This window comes from Taudactylus pleione, unplaced genomic scaffold (assembly GCF_031769625.1).
Source record: "Taudactylus pleione unplaced genomic scaffold, aTauple2 ptg000518l, whole genome shotgun sequence".
Lineage (NCBI taxonomy): Eukaryota > Metazoa > Chordata > Amphibia > Anura > Myobatrachidae > Taudactylus > Taudactylus pleione.
The window spans coordinates 4624748-4641898 of record NW_028284920.1 but is presented as its reverse complement, the minus strand read 5'-3'; the positions used below and the strand labels follow the sequence as shown (position 1 = coordinate 4641898).

Sequence of the window (17151 nt, the reverse complement as noted above, 5' to 3'; positions counted from 1 at the left end):
GGAATTACAGGGAAAAATTTACGTAGGGTCTCCCTGTAATTCACAGAACCAGCCCTGGACCCTTTCTAATGAGGGACTGATGCCACAGCCAGGGGAGCCCTATCACCGGGCTCCACAGCCACAGCATCAGCCCTAACCGCTAGTCAGCCTAGGCCAGGGATCCCTGGGGAGTTGGAGACCCCTCCAATAAAGGGGTCTCCCTCTTCAGGGCACCCCTAGCCTAGGGCTGATAGCCCGGAGCTATCACTGCCATCCCTGGGCGGTAGGTTGACTGTAAGTGTAGTGTAAAAATAGAAAAATAAAAATATTGGACGTCATTCAGACCCGCTTGCAAGCGCTATGCTCTCGAAAGCGCGTTGATGGTGAGGCCCTCCGCACGCACAGCGGCCGCAGTGTGCAAGCCCCGGAGCAAGTGACAAATTCACTCGCTCCGGGGCTCACTACAAAAGGGGCGGCTCTTGATGTTGATCGACAGCTCGCCCCATTTTGTAGGCGGGGGGGGGGGGGCGGACAAACTGAGGCGTTCCTGAAGGAACGCCTGCCATTTGTAGGCAGCCCTACTGACAGCAGTGATGTCAGTAGGTAGCTTCCTGCTCTGTTAGAGCAGGAAGCTATCTGGGGCTTGCGGAAGACGAGATCCGACCCCAAGGGTCTCATTGCAAGCCCCGAGACCATTGCGACCATCACCTGGTCACTCGCTAAAGCTGTGGGTGGTCACAACTTAGCGAGCGGCCAGGAGGCCGGCTTTTAAAGAAGAAGCGGCCTCCCTCATTCAGAGCGAGCGCTCGCATTTTCCCAGCGGCTCTGAATGAGGTCCATTGTCTTTACATTGGAAGTGCAGATCCCAGCAAGCCTCCCCAGCATGCTGGTACTTGGAGAACCACAAGTACCAGCATGCGGGGCATTAAGGGCCCACTGGGACCTGTAGTTCAATGTATAGAAATGTTGAAATAAACACACACACCTTACACAGTATAAGTTTAATACATACATACATACACACTCACACATACTCACCTATATTACCTCGAGTGGTCCCCTTGTCCAGTAGGCATCCAAGGTGTTGTTAAAATAACAAAAAAAAACCCCGATCCTCGCATTAAGCAATAATCATCCTAACCAGGATGATTATTACTTCCCAAAAGAAGCACTCAGACGCGACTTCCTCCTTTGAAGGTCCGTGTCTGAGCGTTCATTGGCTGAGAGAGGTCAGGCCCCGCCTCTCAGCCAATGAACGGCTCCCTCCATTGAACTCAATGATGGGAACCGCAGGATAAACTTTAGTTACCCTGTGGTTCCCATCATTGAGTTCAACCGTTTTCTCTCACTGGACACAAAGTATTGTGGAAAATTGTGCATTCCTCATTCATCGTTTTATAGCTAGTATTTTCAGGTGCTTTAGGTGAGATGTAAAAGGAATATTGAGAAGTATGGAGGAACCCTGTGTATTGTGACCAGCTATGCTAGATATAATTAATGGATCACAGATTCACAGTATAGGACTCAGGGCCTGATTCAGACCCGCTCATGAGCGCTGAGCGCTCGCAAGTGGGTCGATGTTGCCCAAGTGCGCATGCGCATGACGGAGATGGCTCCGTCGTGCGCATGTGCGAGACCCGAATAACGACGGCCAAGCCGTCGTTATGGGTCTCGCACCAAAGGGGGCGTGCTGTCGATGGTGCTCGTGCCGGGGGCGTGGCTGCCCAGACGGAGGCGTTCCCATGGAAACGCCTACCATCTCGGGCCGGCCCCACTGACATCACCGCAAGGGTCTCGTCGCAAGCCCAATGGTCTTGACCATCGCAAGTCGTGATGGTCAAGACCATCGCGACCATCATTTTGGCCGCTCGCTATAGCTGTGGGTGGTAACCCACAGCTATGCGAGCGGCCAGGAGGCCGCTCCAAAAAGGAGGAGGGACGGCCCTGATTCAGAGCGAGCGGTCTGTCAGAGCATCCGGCTGTGAATCAGGGCCTCATTTCATATATTGTAACCTATTGTCCCATATTACCCTAATCATACTTGCCTACTTTTGAAAAAGCATTTCAGGGAGATTGAGAAAGCAGCACCTATGAGCAAGGCGGTAAAGTGGGTATGTACTGCTACATCTGAGAGGCGTGTCATAAAATTGATTTACATCCACATGTAAATGAGCCACAAAGCAGTTAGTAAGATCTGCTTGTTGATGAAAACACACTGATACTTCTCATAGGGATCATTATGCCTTATAACCAATGCAGGGAAATTAAACTAATGATCCCATTTGACTGTATATATCTCTGTTTTTTCTTTTATATAACAGTGTCATAATGGGGGTTGGGTGAAATGAGGGAAATTGTTAGACTCTTCAGGGAGATTGCTGCTATTTCAGGGAGTCTCCCTGACAATGAGGGAGAGTTGGGCAAGTATGACCCTAATGCAGTGTACATTAATCACATCCATGCCTGAATGGATGTGATCAAAACACCGTATAAAAAAAACAACAAATAGCACACCATAAATGATTCATAGCAGACAAAAATATACACGGCACACACATTATAACCATTGGCGTAGCTATAGAGGGTGCAGGGGGTGCCATTATAATGGACCCAGAAGCTTATGGGGAGGGACTCAGGTTATATAGTTGCACACCAATATCCCAGATTTGCCTGCTAAGCAATTGGGTCTGACCTTTTTCCCATCCCAAATGGGGTGATACATTGATATTACATTTTCACTGAGAGGTGTGTTTGTGTAGTGGATGTTATAATGGTAAGGGGGCAGTGTTGTTGACATTCTGGCTGCCTCTTCCGGGAGGGAGAAGTCAGATTGGCATAGCAGGGGGCGTGGCCGGCATAAGGGGGCGGGACCGGGCTGTGTGGCCACGTGATCGCGTCAATTTGTCCCACCCTCGCTGCACAATGGTGATATTACCGCCATTGTGAAACAGGGGGTGGGACCAAAATGATGCGATTCAGCGTCAATCGCGTCACCCCCACCCCGCTGCGGGGGTTTCTCTTGTTACCGCAGGGGAAGGGCGGAGGGTTCGGCGTCTGCCGGGAGGCTTGCCTGCCTTTCCGGGTGGCCGAGAGTGGTACCCGATTTTTGGGAGGCTCCCGGTCAAATCAGGAGGGTAGGCAAATATGTAAGTGGGCACTGTAATCTGACATAATCTGAACTGGGCACTATTAATGTGGCATAATCTGAACTCAAGGACACTGTAATGTGGTGCAATCTCACCTGCTCATTGCAATTTGGTACAATATGAATTTGACTGTGAATTGGAGATACTGTGTTGCAGAATGTATACTTGCAGCCCTAAAATGTGGCATCATGTGAACTAGAGCATTACTATTGTTTATAAAATTAACTAGGGCACTGCTATGGTTCAGTAAATGTACTAGGGGACTATTACGGGGCCTACAACTGACAACTGTTGAGGGGAGGTGTCTCTCTAGCAGCGTTGGGACAGGGGCACTATAGGGCTCTCAAAGTTCTGGCTACACCCCTGATAATAACATATAAATATATTACACAAAGTCCTAGGCAGGCCTCCCAATTTACTGGACAACTCCCATTGAATAAGGCTGAATTAAGGATGACTTGGGCCTGGAGCTGTTAATGAAAGGGGGCCTTCTGCGAGAAGCTGTGATCAGTGCAGTTTGTGTATGGCCAGTGCCATGTGAGCATGTACACCAGTGCTTCTAAACCGCACACCTCAGGATCCCTAACAGGTCACCATTTCCACACCACCCAGCAGGTGCACAGGTGTATTACTAACTGTTTCAAAAATGGAAAATATGAGCTGTTTATTCATCCTGAGGACCGAGCTAGATAACCGCTGATGTACACTACCTACACTATCAGCCACAATGACTCCTTAAATACTTAAATATAGAAAAAAAATTTAACTTTGTGAGAAAAACAGAAATACAGTTTTAATACTTATGTTTTATGGGCGACCGTGTGTCAAGGTAGGTTCTGGTTATCATCATGCGGTCATCATTATGGGCCTATTGTTATGCGGAGGCTTCGGGCTTTAGTCCGCTCTGTCTCATTGTTACTCTAGCCTTGAAGATTACCCCGTACTTAACTCTCAAGGAATCGTGATAGCCTCTTGCAGGAAATTTGCATATGGCTCCTACTACTGGAAGGAGTGTGCTCCTGCGCAGCCTCCCTCCGGAATTCTGTAGGTGGAGCTGAGCCATTGGTCACTAGGAGCCAGTGCAGCACAGTCAGGAGGAGTCTGACCTACTGCGCATATGCCACATGTCTTTACTCCCCAGTGTCCATGAGGACAGGACGGCCTCCAGAGGCCGTCACCAGAATACATGCTAGTACAGCCAGTAGTGATAACCGTGAGTACCCTATACTACCACACATACACAGACGGACTTTGGGGCTCACACCCGGCACACTACGAAGCCCAGCATTAGCTTAAGCTCCAGGGTGATATATACCACACAGATTGCCTACCGCTGTTACATGTGATATCCCTGTGTTATTTGGTACGTGCTCTAATATCAGATTACAATAAATGTATGGACTAACCTCCACCAGCACCAACACCTGCATTACACAAAATATACCATAAGCATATTGGCCAATACAAGTGTACCTGGGTTTAACTCAATATCTGAAGGACTACTGAACCAAGCACAATCCACTATGCATATTTATAACAGTACACTCTGCTATTACTATCTGCAATCACCCTACACAATGCTAATATCCACCACTGGGATTCTGCAGGATGGAAATTGGGGGAGTCTATTGCCTATAGCAGAAATGTCACTGGGCGGAATGGTGGCAGCTGAAGGCAGCTTCCCCAGCACCAACTACAGTTCATGAACGGCTGCTTGCTTTGCTTTTATGGTAGCGCAGCACCTGTGAGATATGACCATACTTGCCTACTGTCCTGGCATGTCGGGAAAGCTTTCACATTTCAGGGAGTTTTCCCGCAGACCAGTACAGTAGGCCAGCCTTTTGGATCATACACAGTGGGGCGGATAGCCCAAGGAGTATGAGGACATGAATTTCATCAAATTGCCTCATCATGGCTCCGCCACTGCCTGCTGCTGCTAATTTATATAGTATAGTTCAGCAGGGGGTTGGATCATCAGGATTTGATTTGCCAAGTCATGCCCCTTACATTTCTCTCTTGTAATTCCTCTAAAGGATATCCTGGAGAGAAGTATTTAGTAATGATAGTCACCTCACACTACAAACCTCCTCAGTTCCAAATAAAAACTTTCAAAAATTAAAAAAAAATCTAGGGGGAGTCAGTAAACCTTAATATACACAATGGTTAGTAAACCATTCATCTCTAGCCATAGAAAAAAACTGGCCATGAAGGCATACTTGTCTACTTTTGAAAAAGCATTTCAGGGAGATTGTGAAAGCCACATCTATGAGCACGGCGGTAAAGTGGGCGTGTACTGCTACATCTAAGAGGCGTGTCATAAAATTGATTTACAACCACATGTAAATGAGCCCCAAAGCAGTTAGTAAGATCTATTTGTTGAAGAAAACACACTGATACTTCTCAGAAAATGCCTGTAGCCATAGGGATCATTGTGCCTTATAACCAATGCAGGGAAATTATACTAATGATCCCATTTGAATGTATATATCTCTGTTTTTTCTTTTATATAACAGTGTCATAATGGGGGTAAGGTGAAATGAGGGAGATTGCTACACTCTTCAGGGAGACAGGGAGATTGCTGCTATTTCAGGGAGTCTCCCTGACAATGAGGGAGAGTTGGCAAGTATGCATGAAGGTAGGTATATATCATGCAATATTTCAACAAGGCAACAGTCCCAGAAACATCAAGATCAACAATCAAGAATACTCATCAGCACTACAGTCGGCATGTATAGGTCCACTACACCAAGCAGGTTCTATACAAGTGCCGCACACCAAGCAGGTTCTGTATTATACAGGTACTATACATCAAACAGGTTCTGCAATGTTATATAAGTACAGCACATCAAGCAGGTTCTGTAAAATTATATAGGTAATGTACACCAAACAGGTCCGGTTATGTTCTATGCAGATGTGTCCTCACTCATATTTGCTGCAGTCACGCCAAATAGCCCTTCTTAGCGCGCCAGTTCCTGCAAGACTCTACTAGCGTCTGACATAATTTTTTTATCTTCTTTTTTTGCCAGAAATGTATTTTAGTCACAATGTGATGCAACTACGACGCACCAGGGGGCTGTGCTGATTAATTTGATATGTGACACTTGTATATCTGCGTACCACTGAGTCTCTCAATCAGCAAGCAGAATGCTATAATGCGGCTGTCGCAGCTTTTTCCCACACCAAGTTCCGCTTCAGTTGCAAACACATATATAAGTGTCACATATCAAATGAATCAGTACAGTGTCGCAAATCAAATTATTTTGCACAATCTCCTAGTCACACCGTATTGCAGATTTGATGCATTTCAGCAAAAAAGACGCCCAATGCTAGCAGAGTTACACAGGACCTGGCGGCTCACTCACGCCAGGCATATCACGCTGCATGGCGTATTGAGGATAGCTGAGCAAGGACTTATCTGTCGTACTATGGGCCTGATTCAGACCCACTCGCGAGCGGCTGTCCGCTCGCAAGTGGGTCGATGTTCTTCACTGAGCATGCGCACGACGGAGGGAGCTCCGTCGTGCGCATGCGCCAGACGCAACGAGCGAAGGAAAGTCCTTCGCTCGTTGTGTCTGATCAAAGGGGGCGTGCTGTCGATGTTGATTGACAGCATGCCCCCTTTGGTGGGCGTGCCGGGGCGTGCCTCCCTGACGGGGGCGTTCCTACGGGAACGCCTCCTGTCAGAAGCCGGCCCACTGACATCACTAGTGATGTCAGTGGGAGTGATTTTGGCTCTGATAGAGCCAAAATCACTCCGGAGCTTGCGGTTGAAAACCTCAACCGCAGGCTCCGGCTCGCAGTTTCGATGGTCGCGATGGTCAAGACCATCGCAGCCATCAAAATGCACGCTCGTATAGGCTGTGGGTGGTGACCCACAGCTATACGAGCGTCCAGGAGGACGCTCCATTTTCATGGAGGGCGGCCCTCATTCAGAGCGTGCGCTCTGCTCAGAGCGTACGGCTCTGAATGAGGGCCTATATACCAAGCAGGTTCTGCAATGTTATATAGGTACAGTATACCAAGCAGGTTTTGTGATAATATATAGGTACTGTACACCAAGCAGGTTCTGTAATATTATATAGGTAGGTACAGTATACCAAGCAGGTTTTGTGATAATATATAGGTACTCTACACCAAGCAGGTTCTGTGATGTTATATAGGTACTGCACAATAAGCAGGTTCTGTAATATTATACATGTACAGTACACCAAGCAGTTTCTGCAAGATTCACAATATTGTAGCTATCTATTGACCAGGGTCATCATCAGGAGAAAGAAACCCCTGCATTTAGTCTCTTACAGTGACTCATGTAATTGACAGAGATGATACAAGAGTATAATAATTCAAGGATATGGGTTAATATTTTATATATATATATATATATATATATATATATAGTGTTCTATGCCATGCAAACCTATGTAAAATTGTATTCAAATTCTTACTTTCTTCCTAGTTTAAAAATGTATGGCCAATAAAAATTCTCTACTTACTTTGCTTAAAACCTAAATACGGTATCCTCTCAATAGGTGTCCTCCGCTCTTTCATATATTTATACAGTGCTACGAGAAATGCCTGCTCATCAGCTTTGCATTCTTCTGTCTTAGATACATTTCCCGCAGCTGCCTTTGGTTTAGCCACAATTGAGATTTTCTTGTAGTTGCCGTTGGCAGTCTTGGCTTTTGGTAAGGTCGTCTTTATTTCACATTTTACCTAGAAGATTCATGTGCATGAAATGTTATGCTATCGCTTTCCGTCTCACAAAAAGATTAGACATCCTAAATAATATTTAGGGGTGACATTTTAACCCCATCTTTATGGCTCATGACCACTGAGGGCAGACACAGGATTGCTACAAGTGTTCAAAGGGGGATTTCAGCTTAACAGCCGCTCAAATGAAAATGACCAAATTATATATTAACATATGGTGAGTATACACATAACACAGAGGTGAATTTAAATATATTTTTATTACCCTAGAATTTTCGACACCTCTCTGCAAGTCCCTGCTACGGTCTAATCACAGTGTTGAAAAATAGTTTGAAATTGCCATCTTGTTTCTTACACATTACCATCACCTGTTTTGTTGTTCTAAACCACAAGTTACAGTACAGCTTGCAGAAATGGAGGTACTTGTCATGACTTCCTCAAAAAGCCCTAAAATAATTGCTCCCTCACTTTGATGCGAAACATAATTTTCCTGACACATCAGTGTTTTTCACTGTCTTTGTGGTACGCTCACATCTTGTGACATAAAAACAGGAAAAATAAATAAATAAAAAAACATAAAAATAATATGATATATTAAAGCAAAAATAAAATAAAAGTAAATAACTAAACAGCACAAAGTGTTTCAGGCTCAATGCCAGATCCTGCTAGCGTTTGTTGCCACTGTATGCAGGAAGATGCGGTATATTTTATATTTATGATGAAAGCTTCCACACAAGGTAAATTATTCAGACTGTTAATGGAGTTGTTCACCAAGATCATCCCCTTGTTAATGTTTAAATATTTGTTCTTAAAATGAAACAGCGAGGCAGAGGCGAGCACAGGGGAATTACAAGTGTTTGGACTGGGCTATTTAAAATCTGAAAAAAAAAATGTTTCCTGTTTGCACAGGTGTGTGATTTATACACTGTTCTGTGGCATTTACAGGGTCAGGTGACCTGTGGCTCTTTGAGTACTGTAGAACTACAGGTGTTATAGCCTTAAAGTGCAATCAGGGACTTGTAGTGTGATATGAAGAAGTAGGCCAGGACAGGCAGTGTGATTTGTACAATTCTCAGGTGCATTAAACAAGGTCAAACAACCTGTGGCTCTCGGGCTGGCATTCTGGGACTCATAGTTCCTCGACAGCCGCATCCCGTCTAATTATGCATTCACTCACATATGCATAAAATACAGAAAATGCAAAATGTAGGGATAATACATCGATTGAAGGCCCCCTGTGAAAAAAAAAAAAAAAAAAACCTTTTTCCCCTGTAATGCTATGTCTCTTTGTTTTTGTTTTTTAAAACTGAAAAATCATTCTAGGAAGTAGTTCTGTCCCCGGGAGCTGGCTAATGCTACATGACATGACTGCAACGACACTGTCCTACTTTCTGCTCTTGTTTTCAAGACAAAATCAGTCTGGTGTCAAACTAACACTGCATTTCTGCAAGAAAGGAAGAAAATAAAATCCTTTGTGCTATAAATAGCTATCTCCATCTGAGACACTGGAACAATAAACAATCAAGAGCCAGCAGAAATGAAAGTGAGATTTTAAAAGATTACCTTGGCAACAGTTTTGCCATCGCAAATATTGGAGGCATCTTTCACTCCATTTACAGAATCCCTCCTCTGTGGGCACTGTTTCTTTTTGCGGGGTCTGCCTTTGAGGTTTGGGGCTGAAAAGGAATGCAAATCAATTAAAAGTCAGCTTCAAATAAAAGCAATCATTCTTACTCCAATAAATATGTTGGATATTAAGTACACCACTTTGCTTTATGTCATTATTTATTAGGCTTATAAATAAACCTGCCTGGGTAAATGACGGTTTGTGCTGTCCAAAAAGAAAACAAAAAATACTGCATTTGTGATGCTACAAGCCAGGAGGCACATGAAATATGCTGTTCTCATAGCACATAGCCCCAAATACCAGTTACCTCCAGACACTGCTATCACTATCCAAATATAGGGGTCTATTTACTAAGCCTTGGATGGAGATAAAGTGAACAGATATAAAGTACCAGCCAGTCAGCTCCTAACTGCCATGGCACAGGCTGTGTTTGAAAAATGACAGTTAGGAGCAGGTTGGTTGGTAATTTATCTCCGTTCACTTTATCTCCATACAAGGCTTAGTAAATAGACCCCATAGTATGAGCTAATAAACACTAATAAGACACAAAGAACAGGACAGCATATCCGTCATGCCATTTTCACACTTCTGCGTAACACCATGATTTACAAAAAATACAAAAGATGAGCAATGACCAATGGTAACATCAGGACACATGAGAGTCATAACCATGTGACACATCAAAAAGGTCACATCTATGTAATTTACAAGTGACTAAAATATATCCTCTAAAAGGTAAAAGTGCAAAATAGGGACAAAGTTCTTCCCGTCCGATCCACTTAAACAATCTCCACCCAGAACAGCCACATCATATTTACACTAAGCGCAACTACTTTCCTATATCCTCAAAGCCTTTTGGGGCCAGAAATTGGGCTAATTTTGCCAATAATTGAGACTGTTGAGAGCAGAGATGTGCGTGGACCCCTGTGTTTTGGCAAAACCACCCTCAGGTGTTTTGGTTTGGATTTGGTTTTGGATTTCTTTAAAATTGATAAAAACATGCAATCCAAAACCCGACATTCATTTTTTAAATCCCGAGTTCCGAACTTACAGCAGGCCCGAGCCGAGACGCTTTTCTACTTGGAACCCCAAAAGTGATCCGAGCCAGGATTTGATTTGACTCAGAACCCCAAAGTTCAGGTATGTATGGTTTTTAGGAAAACCAAACTGCACATCTCTATTTGTGAGTTCTGTTTACTTACATATTGCACTTTATACATAATACTTGTAGGTTTAAACAAACATTTGTGAAAATTGTTTTACTGTCCATATCAACAAATTAGATTTGTGCTTTCATATTCTAGAAAGCAGTTAGTTAGAATCTGATTGGTTACTGCTGGCCACACCACCTTTTTACTTTGCACCAGTTTTCAGAAATGTGCAGAACTGGAGGTTGGTGTGCTTGTGTGCAGATGTAAGTCAGCACAAGACACAGATTTTAGAGGAGGGAGGTTTTGCATTAATTTCATACATTATTATGAGGATCAGGAAGCTATTCAAAGGCCATTAATACATTAAAGTTTACAACAATATTATTTTTTTATTTTTTTTGGGGGGGGGGGCAAGAGGGTCATAGATAGGACCTACTAGACTCAGTGCACCTTTTCACAGAACTAGGGCTTTGCAATGATGCAAAGCTTAACATGTTTTTATTGACATATCTAGGTGTGAGCATAGGGTGGATGGTGTGCACAAAAGCCTTTTGACGCATTTCGCACCATGGGTGACAATCATTGTTCTTGTTTAAGGACAAATTTCAATTGAATTTAAGGACCATGAGTAAACAGTACAACTACTTTGCCAAACAGATGAAAATTGGCAGATGACATTGGCTTTATCAATTGTTTCATCAGTGAAGGATTTTTAACATCTATTCACTATGTTATGCAACAAGCAATATGAGAATTACTAAAAAGGAAAAAAAAAGTACAAATGTGTTGCAGAAAAAGCAGGTATTATTATCAGATTACTAATAATGCCCTTTCTGGTACTTAACAAATAATTACAACTGGAAAGCTACATAGAATTTATCATAAAGTACATTAGGAATATGAGTTTATAACAAACTGGGCTGACTCACAACAGTAACATTTTTATGTATGACTAATCATTTACTAGAAATAAGATTGCTTTGAATAACTCATGTTGATTTATAGGTTTTACCGCTTTACTACAGTTTGCTAATTGTGTGAAACGTTTCACCAGACTTTTTACATTGAGATAGATGCATAATTTACAGGTCCTGCTGTTGTCACTATACACAGGCACATGGCTCTGATGCAATACTACTACTGTACAGTCTTCACATGTGAAACCTTTATTGGCCAGTCTGCACAAGGCTTGATGATAGTGTGAGATTTTTGTTACCTCTGGTAAAGAAGGCTGAGCAATACCTACAACATGTGTATGTGCGCCACTGACTGAATAATAATAATAATTATTATTATTACTCTGTTCATCATTTGCATCTAGGAGCTCTAGATGCAAATGATGAACAGAGTAATAGTAATAATAATAATAATAATAATAATAATAATACATTCTGATAATATAGTAAGTGACATATAATGACTACAAATTTGAATGCTAAAAACAAGGAAACAAATAAACTAACACACATACATTGGCCCCCACATATACATTGGCTCCAGAGAAATAAAACACATATAAATTGGCCCCCACAGGAAAAAAACACACATACATTGGTACGCACACAAAAAAATAAATAAAACATTTGCTGGCCCTCACGGACAAAATAAAAACCACATTGCTCCCCACAAAAACTAAAACCATTGGCTGGCCCCCAAAGAAAAAAAAATACATTGCTTCACCCCAAAAAAACAAATCACACTGGCTCCCACATAAAAAATTTATTTTCATTTTTCTGGCCCTACCTGTCCCTCATCGGAAGTGAGTGCACACAGTGCAGAGATGTCAGCAGTGTGCAGGCGGGCAGGCTGGCGGGGCTGGCAATGTGGCTGCGTCTGCATAGGTCACGGCCCGGGTGCGCCTGAGCCTCCCAGAAGAGCTCAGCGCTGTCCAGTCCGCAGTACAGTAAAGGCAGATCTGACCGGCAGCTCTGACCACGCTGATGGTCTTAGAACATTTCTTACAAAACCATGTTAATTGTTGGAGTTAATTAAAAATATCTAGATCGTCAGAATTCTTAGTGCTTAGAGTGTACACCTGCATTTCCCTTTTTCCTGAATTACAACTACTGGTCTCAGTATGGTAGCACCTCTTATTATGTTTTATTTTCGGATGTGCAGCCCAGCCCCCCCCTTTTTTTCCTCTGTATGTGTGTGTATTTAAGGTACATTTGAAGGTGAGACCCGTTTTCTAGAGCCTGCACTCCTCCCACCTGCCCCAGGTGTTTTTAATTTGTATGGGTTCATTTACAGTGCAGTACATACATTTAAATCGGCACTAAAGGTTAAGTCCTAGATAGATTTATTTAATGTGTCAGTATTAGGGATGTTAGGGACCCACCCTATGAGGTTCACCATGACGTGGTAGATGGGCAAACATGTACAAAGAACCTTACTTAAAAAAACATGTTAATTGTTGGAGTGTATTATAAATATTTACATAATGAGAATTCTAGCGCTTAGAGTGTGCACCTGCATTTTCCTTTTTTTCTGCATTAGAACTACGGGTCTCAGTATGGTAGCACCTCTTAATATGTTTAAGATTGGGATGCACAGCCCAGCACCAACCTCTCCCTTTGGCCCCTCTTTTTAGACTTTTATTGTTATCACCCAACAAACCCTATTACAGTAGACATACAGTAGGTTAATTTATATGTAATCAATATGTCATCAAGAAGAAACCAGGACAGTGTTTTAGGCCTACTGGCACATGCTGACCAGGTTTCTCAAAGGAAGGGCTACCACGTCCATGATACTCACCTCAATCTCCATACATCTGCCTCATGGTTTTATCTGGTTTACATCAAGCCAAAACCATTTAATTGAGGACCATCAGTATGAGACTAACCCCACCACATAGCATTTATGATTTTCACAAAAATAAACTCCTGTTATGTTTAATATTCCTCTTTTGATACACACATGTACAAAATGTAGAAGTTTCATTTATAAGAAAAACATACAGATTAAGACCAACACAGTCCCAAAGGGTATCATGCAAATGAACAGCATGAGATATAATTGTGTGGATGCCCGCAGTGTACTGTTGAGCATCCATGATTCATTTGAATTAGGTATATTCATGGTCCCAACAAAAAATTCACATATTCAAAAGAGATGGATCATCTCATGGAGCAGTAGATAATCTCATTTTCTAATGCATTTCACCATGACAATAACATTCTCAAAAGAATCAATGGAATAATCTACAACTTAATCCACAAAATATAACCCCATATAAACATATGACCACTATAATATTACTCCACCCATTTCATCTATAATTCTACTCATTAAAAAAAAACCCTCATTCACTTTCTCTATAGTTCTGCCCACTAATATATTACTCTACCCATTTAATTAAATTCACTGTCCATTAAAATATCACCTCACCAACTTTATTTATAACGCCACCTACAGAATATAACCCCCAGCTAATTCATCTATAACATGCCCTCTAAGGAATTACACCACCCATTTCGTCTATAACTGCCCACTATAATATATAGCCATACTCATTTAATTTAAACTCCAACCACAACAAATGTAACAGTCATTTCTTCTATAAATCTGCTCACTATTTCACTCCACATATTTTATCTATAAATCTGCCTACTAAAATATAGCTCTGCACATTTCTTCCATTTATCTGCCCACTATAATATCACTACACCAATTTCTTCTATAAATCTGCCTACTATATCACTCCACCCATTTCTTCTATAAATCTGCCCACTATAATATAACTCCACCCATTCCTTCTATAAATCTGCCCACTATAATATCACTTCACCCTTTTTTTCTAAATCTGCCCACTATAATATCACTTCACCCTTTTCTTCTAAATCTGCCCACTACAATATCGCTTCACCCTTTTCTTCTAAATCTGCCCACTATAATATCACTCCACCCATTTCTTCTATAAATCTGCCCACTATAATATCATTTCACCCTTTTCTTCTAAATCTGCCCACTATACTATAACTCCACCAATTTCTTCTATAAATCTGCCCACTATAATATCACTTCACCCTTTCCTTCTAAATCTGCCCACTATAATATCGCTTCACCCATTTCTTCTATAAATCTGCCCACTATAATATCGCTTCACCCATTTCTTCTATAAATCTGCCCATTATAATATCACTCCACCCATTTCTTCTATAAATCTGCCCACTATAATATCACTCCACCCATTCCTTCTATAAATCTGCCCACTATGATATCACTCTACCCATTTCTTCTATAAATCTGCCCACTATAATATCACTCTACCCATTTCTTCTATAAATCTGCCCACTATAATATCACTCCACCCATTTATTCTATAAATCTGCCCACTATAATATCACTCCACCCATTTATTCTATAAATCTGCCCACTATAATATCACTCAACCCATTTATTGTTAAATAAATCTGCCCACTATATCACTCCACCCATTTCTTCTATAAATCTGCCCACTATATCACTCCACCCATTTCTTCTATATATCTGACCACTATAATATAGCTTCAACCATTTCTTCTATTAATCTGTCCACTATGATAGTTCTACCAATGTCATGTATTATACAACACTGCTTATTTGTATTACAGAACCACCCATGTAACTTATAACTCTGCCCAGGTTGACTCTGATATTATCCATCTCATGAGACCAACAACATTGATAGGAGCACGTCTGGTTAATATTCATCACTGAACATAATAACAGTCACCCTCTACTCCCAAAATTTATGGACTTATCGTATGAATGATCAATCTGTTAGCAGCTTCTACATAGCTATTTACTATATGTTATCAATAGTCCTGAACAGGAATCCATTCTGACTAAATTGGTTTTTTTTTCCTCCAATTGTCAAAACTATCCAATACAATGTGCAATATGTTATTACACACAATTCTAGGCATAGACATAAACATGGAACATATAGATGTGTCCTCACTCATCTTTGCTGCAGATTCGCCAAACAGCCCCTTTCAGTCTGCCTGCTGTTGTGAGACTCTGGTAGCGCCCGGTGTTTTTTTGTGTCTTTTTTGGGGGGCTGAAAATGCATCTAAAATCGCAATGCTATGCAACAAGGACGCATCAAGAGATTATACTGATTAATTTGAATTGTGACACTTGTATATCTGTGTGCGACTGAGGCCGGTATCCACCGTGGCTAATGACCTCACCCGGGGCTATCCAATTAGCCCCAATGCCACCACTTATTGGGGATTTCGTGGATCGATGTGTTTTCTTGAAAAAAACCCGAAAATTTTCTCATGTAAAAATCAGGGTTTAATTGGGTACTACAAAAAAAATCAACCATAAAGACCCAAAAATCGGCAACCCCCCCCCCCCCCAGTTTTTTGTGTCCGAAATTGCCAATTGGATACCGGCCCTAGTCTCTCAATCAGCATGCGGCGTGATACCATACAGCGGATGCTACTTTTACTCATGCCAAGTTCCATTTAAAGACTCCGTTGCATAGAAATATACTAGTCTCACATAGCAAATTATTCATGCGCGCCGCTGGCAGAGTTGCCAGGGACCTGGCAGCTCACTCTCGCCAGGCATAACGCGCTGCATGGCGTATTGAGGCTAGATGAACAAGGACACATCTGTAAAGAAAGAAAACAGACATGCTATGTGCCAACTTAAGCCAAACAGCTATGTTCTAAATCAATATTCATTAGAACCAATTACAAAGATCCTGCATGCCAACTTGTGCGTATAATTTGTTACTCTGTGTTCTAATAATAATAAATATGCATATAAAACAGGCAGAACATACCCACTATACATTATCGCTATTGTATTTCACCAACTTGACGATAACCCCGTAAATTAAATAATATTAATAAATTAATAACAAAGGAGCAATTATTATTTAGTAAACAGTCCATGAGTCACCAAGTAAAATAATTGAAATAACTTTATTTTTGCTCTATATACAAATAAATTGGAATAAATGTTTCCAGTCTCTTCTTCTGAGGACTCCGATGTTCACCAAATAACCAGCAATAACACAACTGGCCATATCTGCACAGTGCACAGATGACTGACAGCTAAGTGTGATGTGCTTTACAATGAAAGTACATTAATTACATGCAAACTGCTTCTATAGTGACTGAGAGGCACATGGACCAGGGCTAAATGCTAAATGACACAAGCATCAGCGGAGGATGTTATTGTTTATTTATTATAAACATACTGTACCCACACACTGTATCATTTCCTTTCATTGCTTACATTACATTGCATGTTATGTTGGAAAATACTGAATGATTATTTTGGATGGTTATTATCTCATTCACAAATGTCAACAGTTTCTGTAGCAAATTGACTTTTCCTGTGGATCATGAATTATGGTTTGTTCATTATTATTTCTGAAATGGAGAAAATATTGGGTCCCGTTTTAATTAGGGTATTCTTCTAATTGAAAGTACATTTTAACAGTCAGTTTCATGCACCACTGAACTGATTAACGTGTCTACCAATAATGGGCATAGTTTCAAATGAAGGCTAGAAGTCACACACACAATATCCAACT

The 17151-nt window shown here is 41.6% G+C and overlaps 1 protein-coding gene across 2 annotated transcripts in view; it reads right to left on the bottom strand.

Annotated features, from left to right (window-relative positions):
- Window positions 1-17151, bottom strand: part of ARID5B (AT-rich interaction domain 5B) — a 273311-nt gene that overhangs the window by 61392 nt on the left and 194768 nt on the right. For both annotated transcript variants that reach the window (XM_088450475.1, XM_088450476.1), the window contains 2 exons: window positions 9399-9511; window positions 7619-7838 (listed from right to left, as the gene is read on the bottom strand). In XM_088450475.1, coding sequence (XP_088306601.1) covers window positions 7619-7838; window positions 9399-9511 — 333 coding nt within the window. The remainder of the gene's footprint in view (window positions 1-7618; window positions 7839-9398; window positions 9512-17151) is intronic.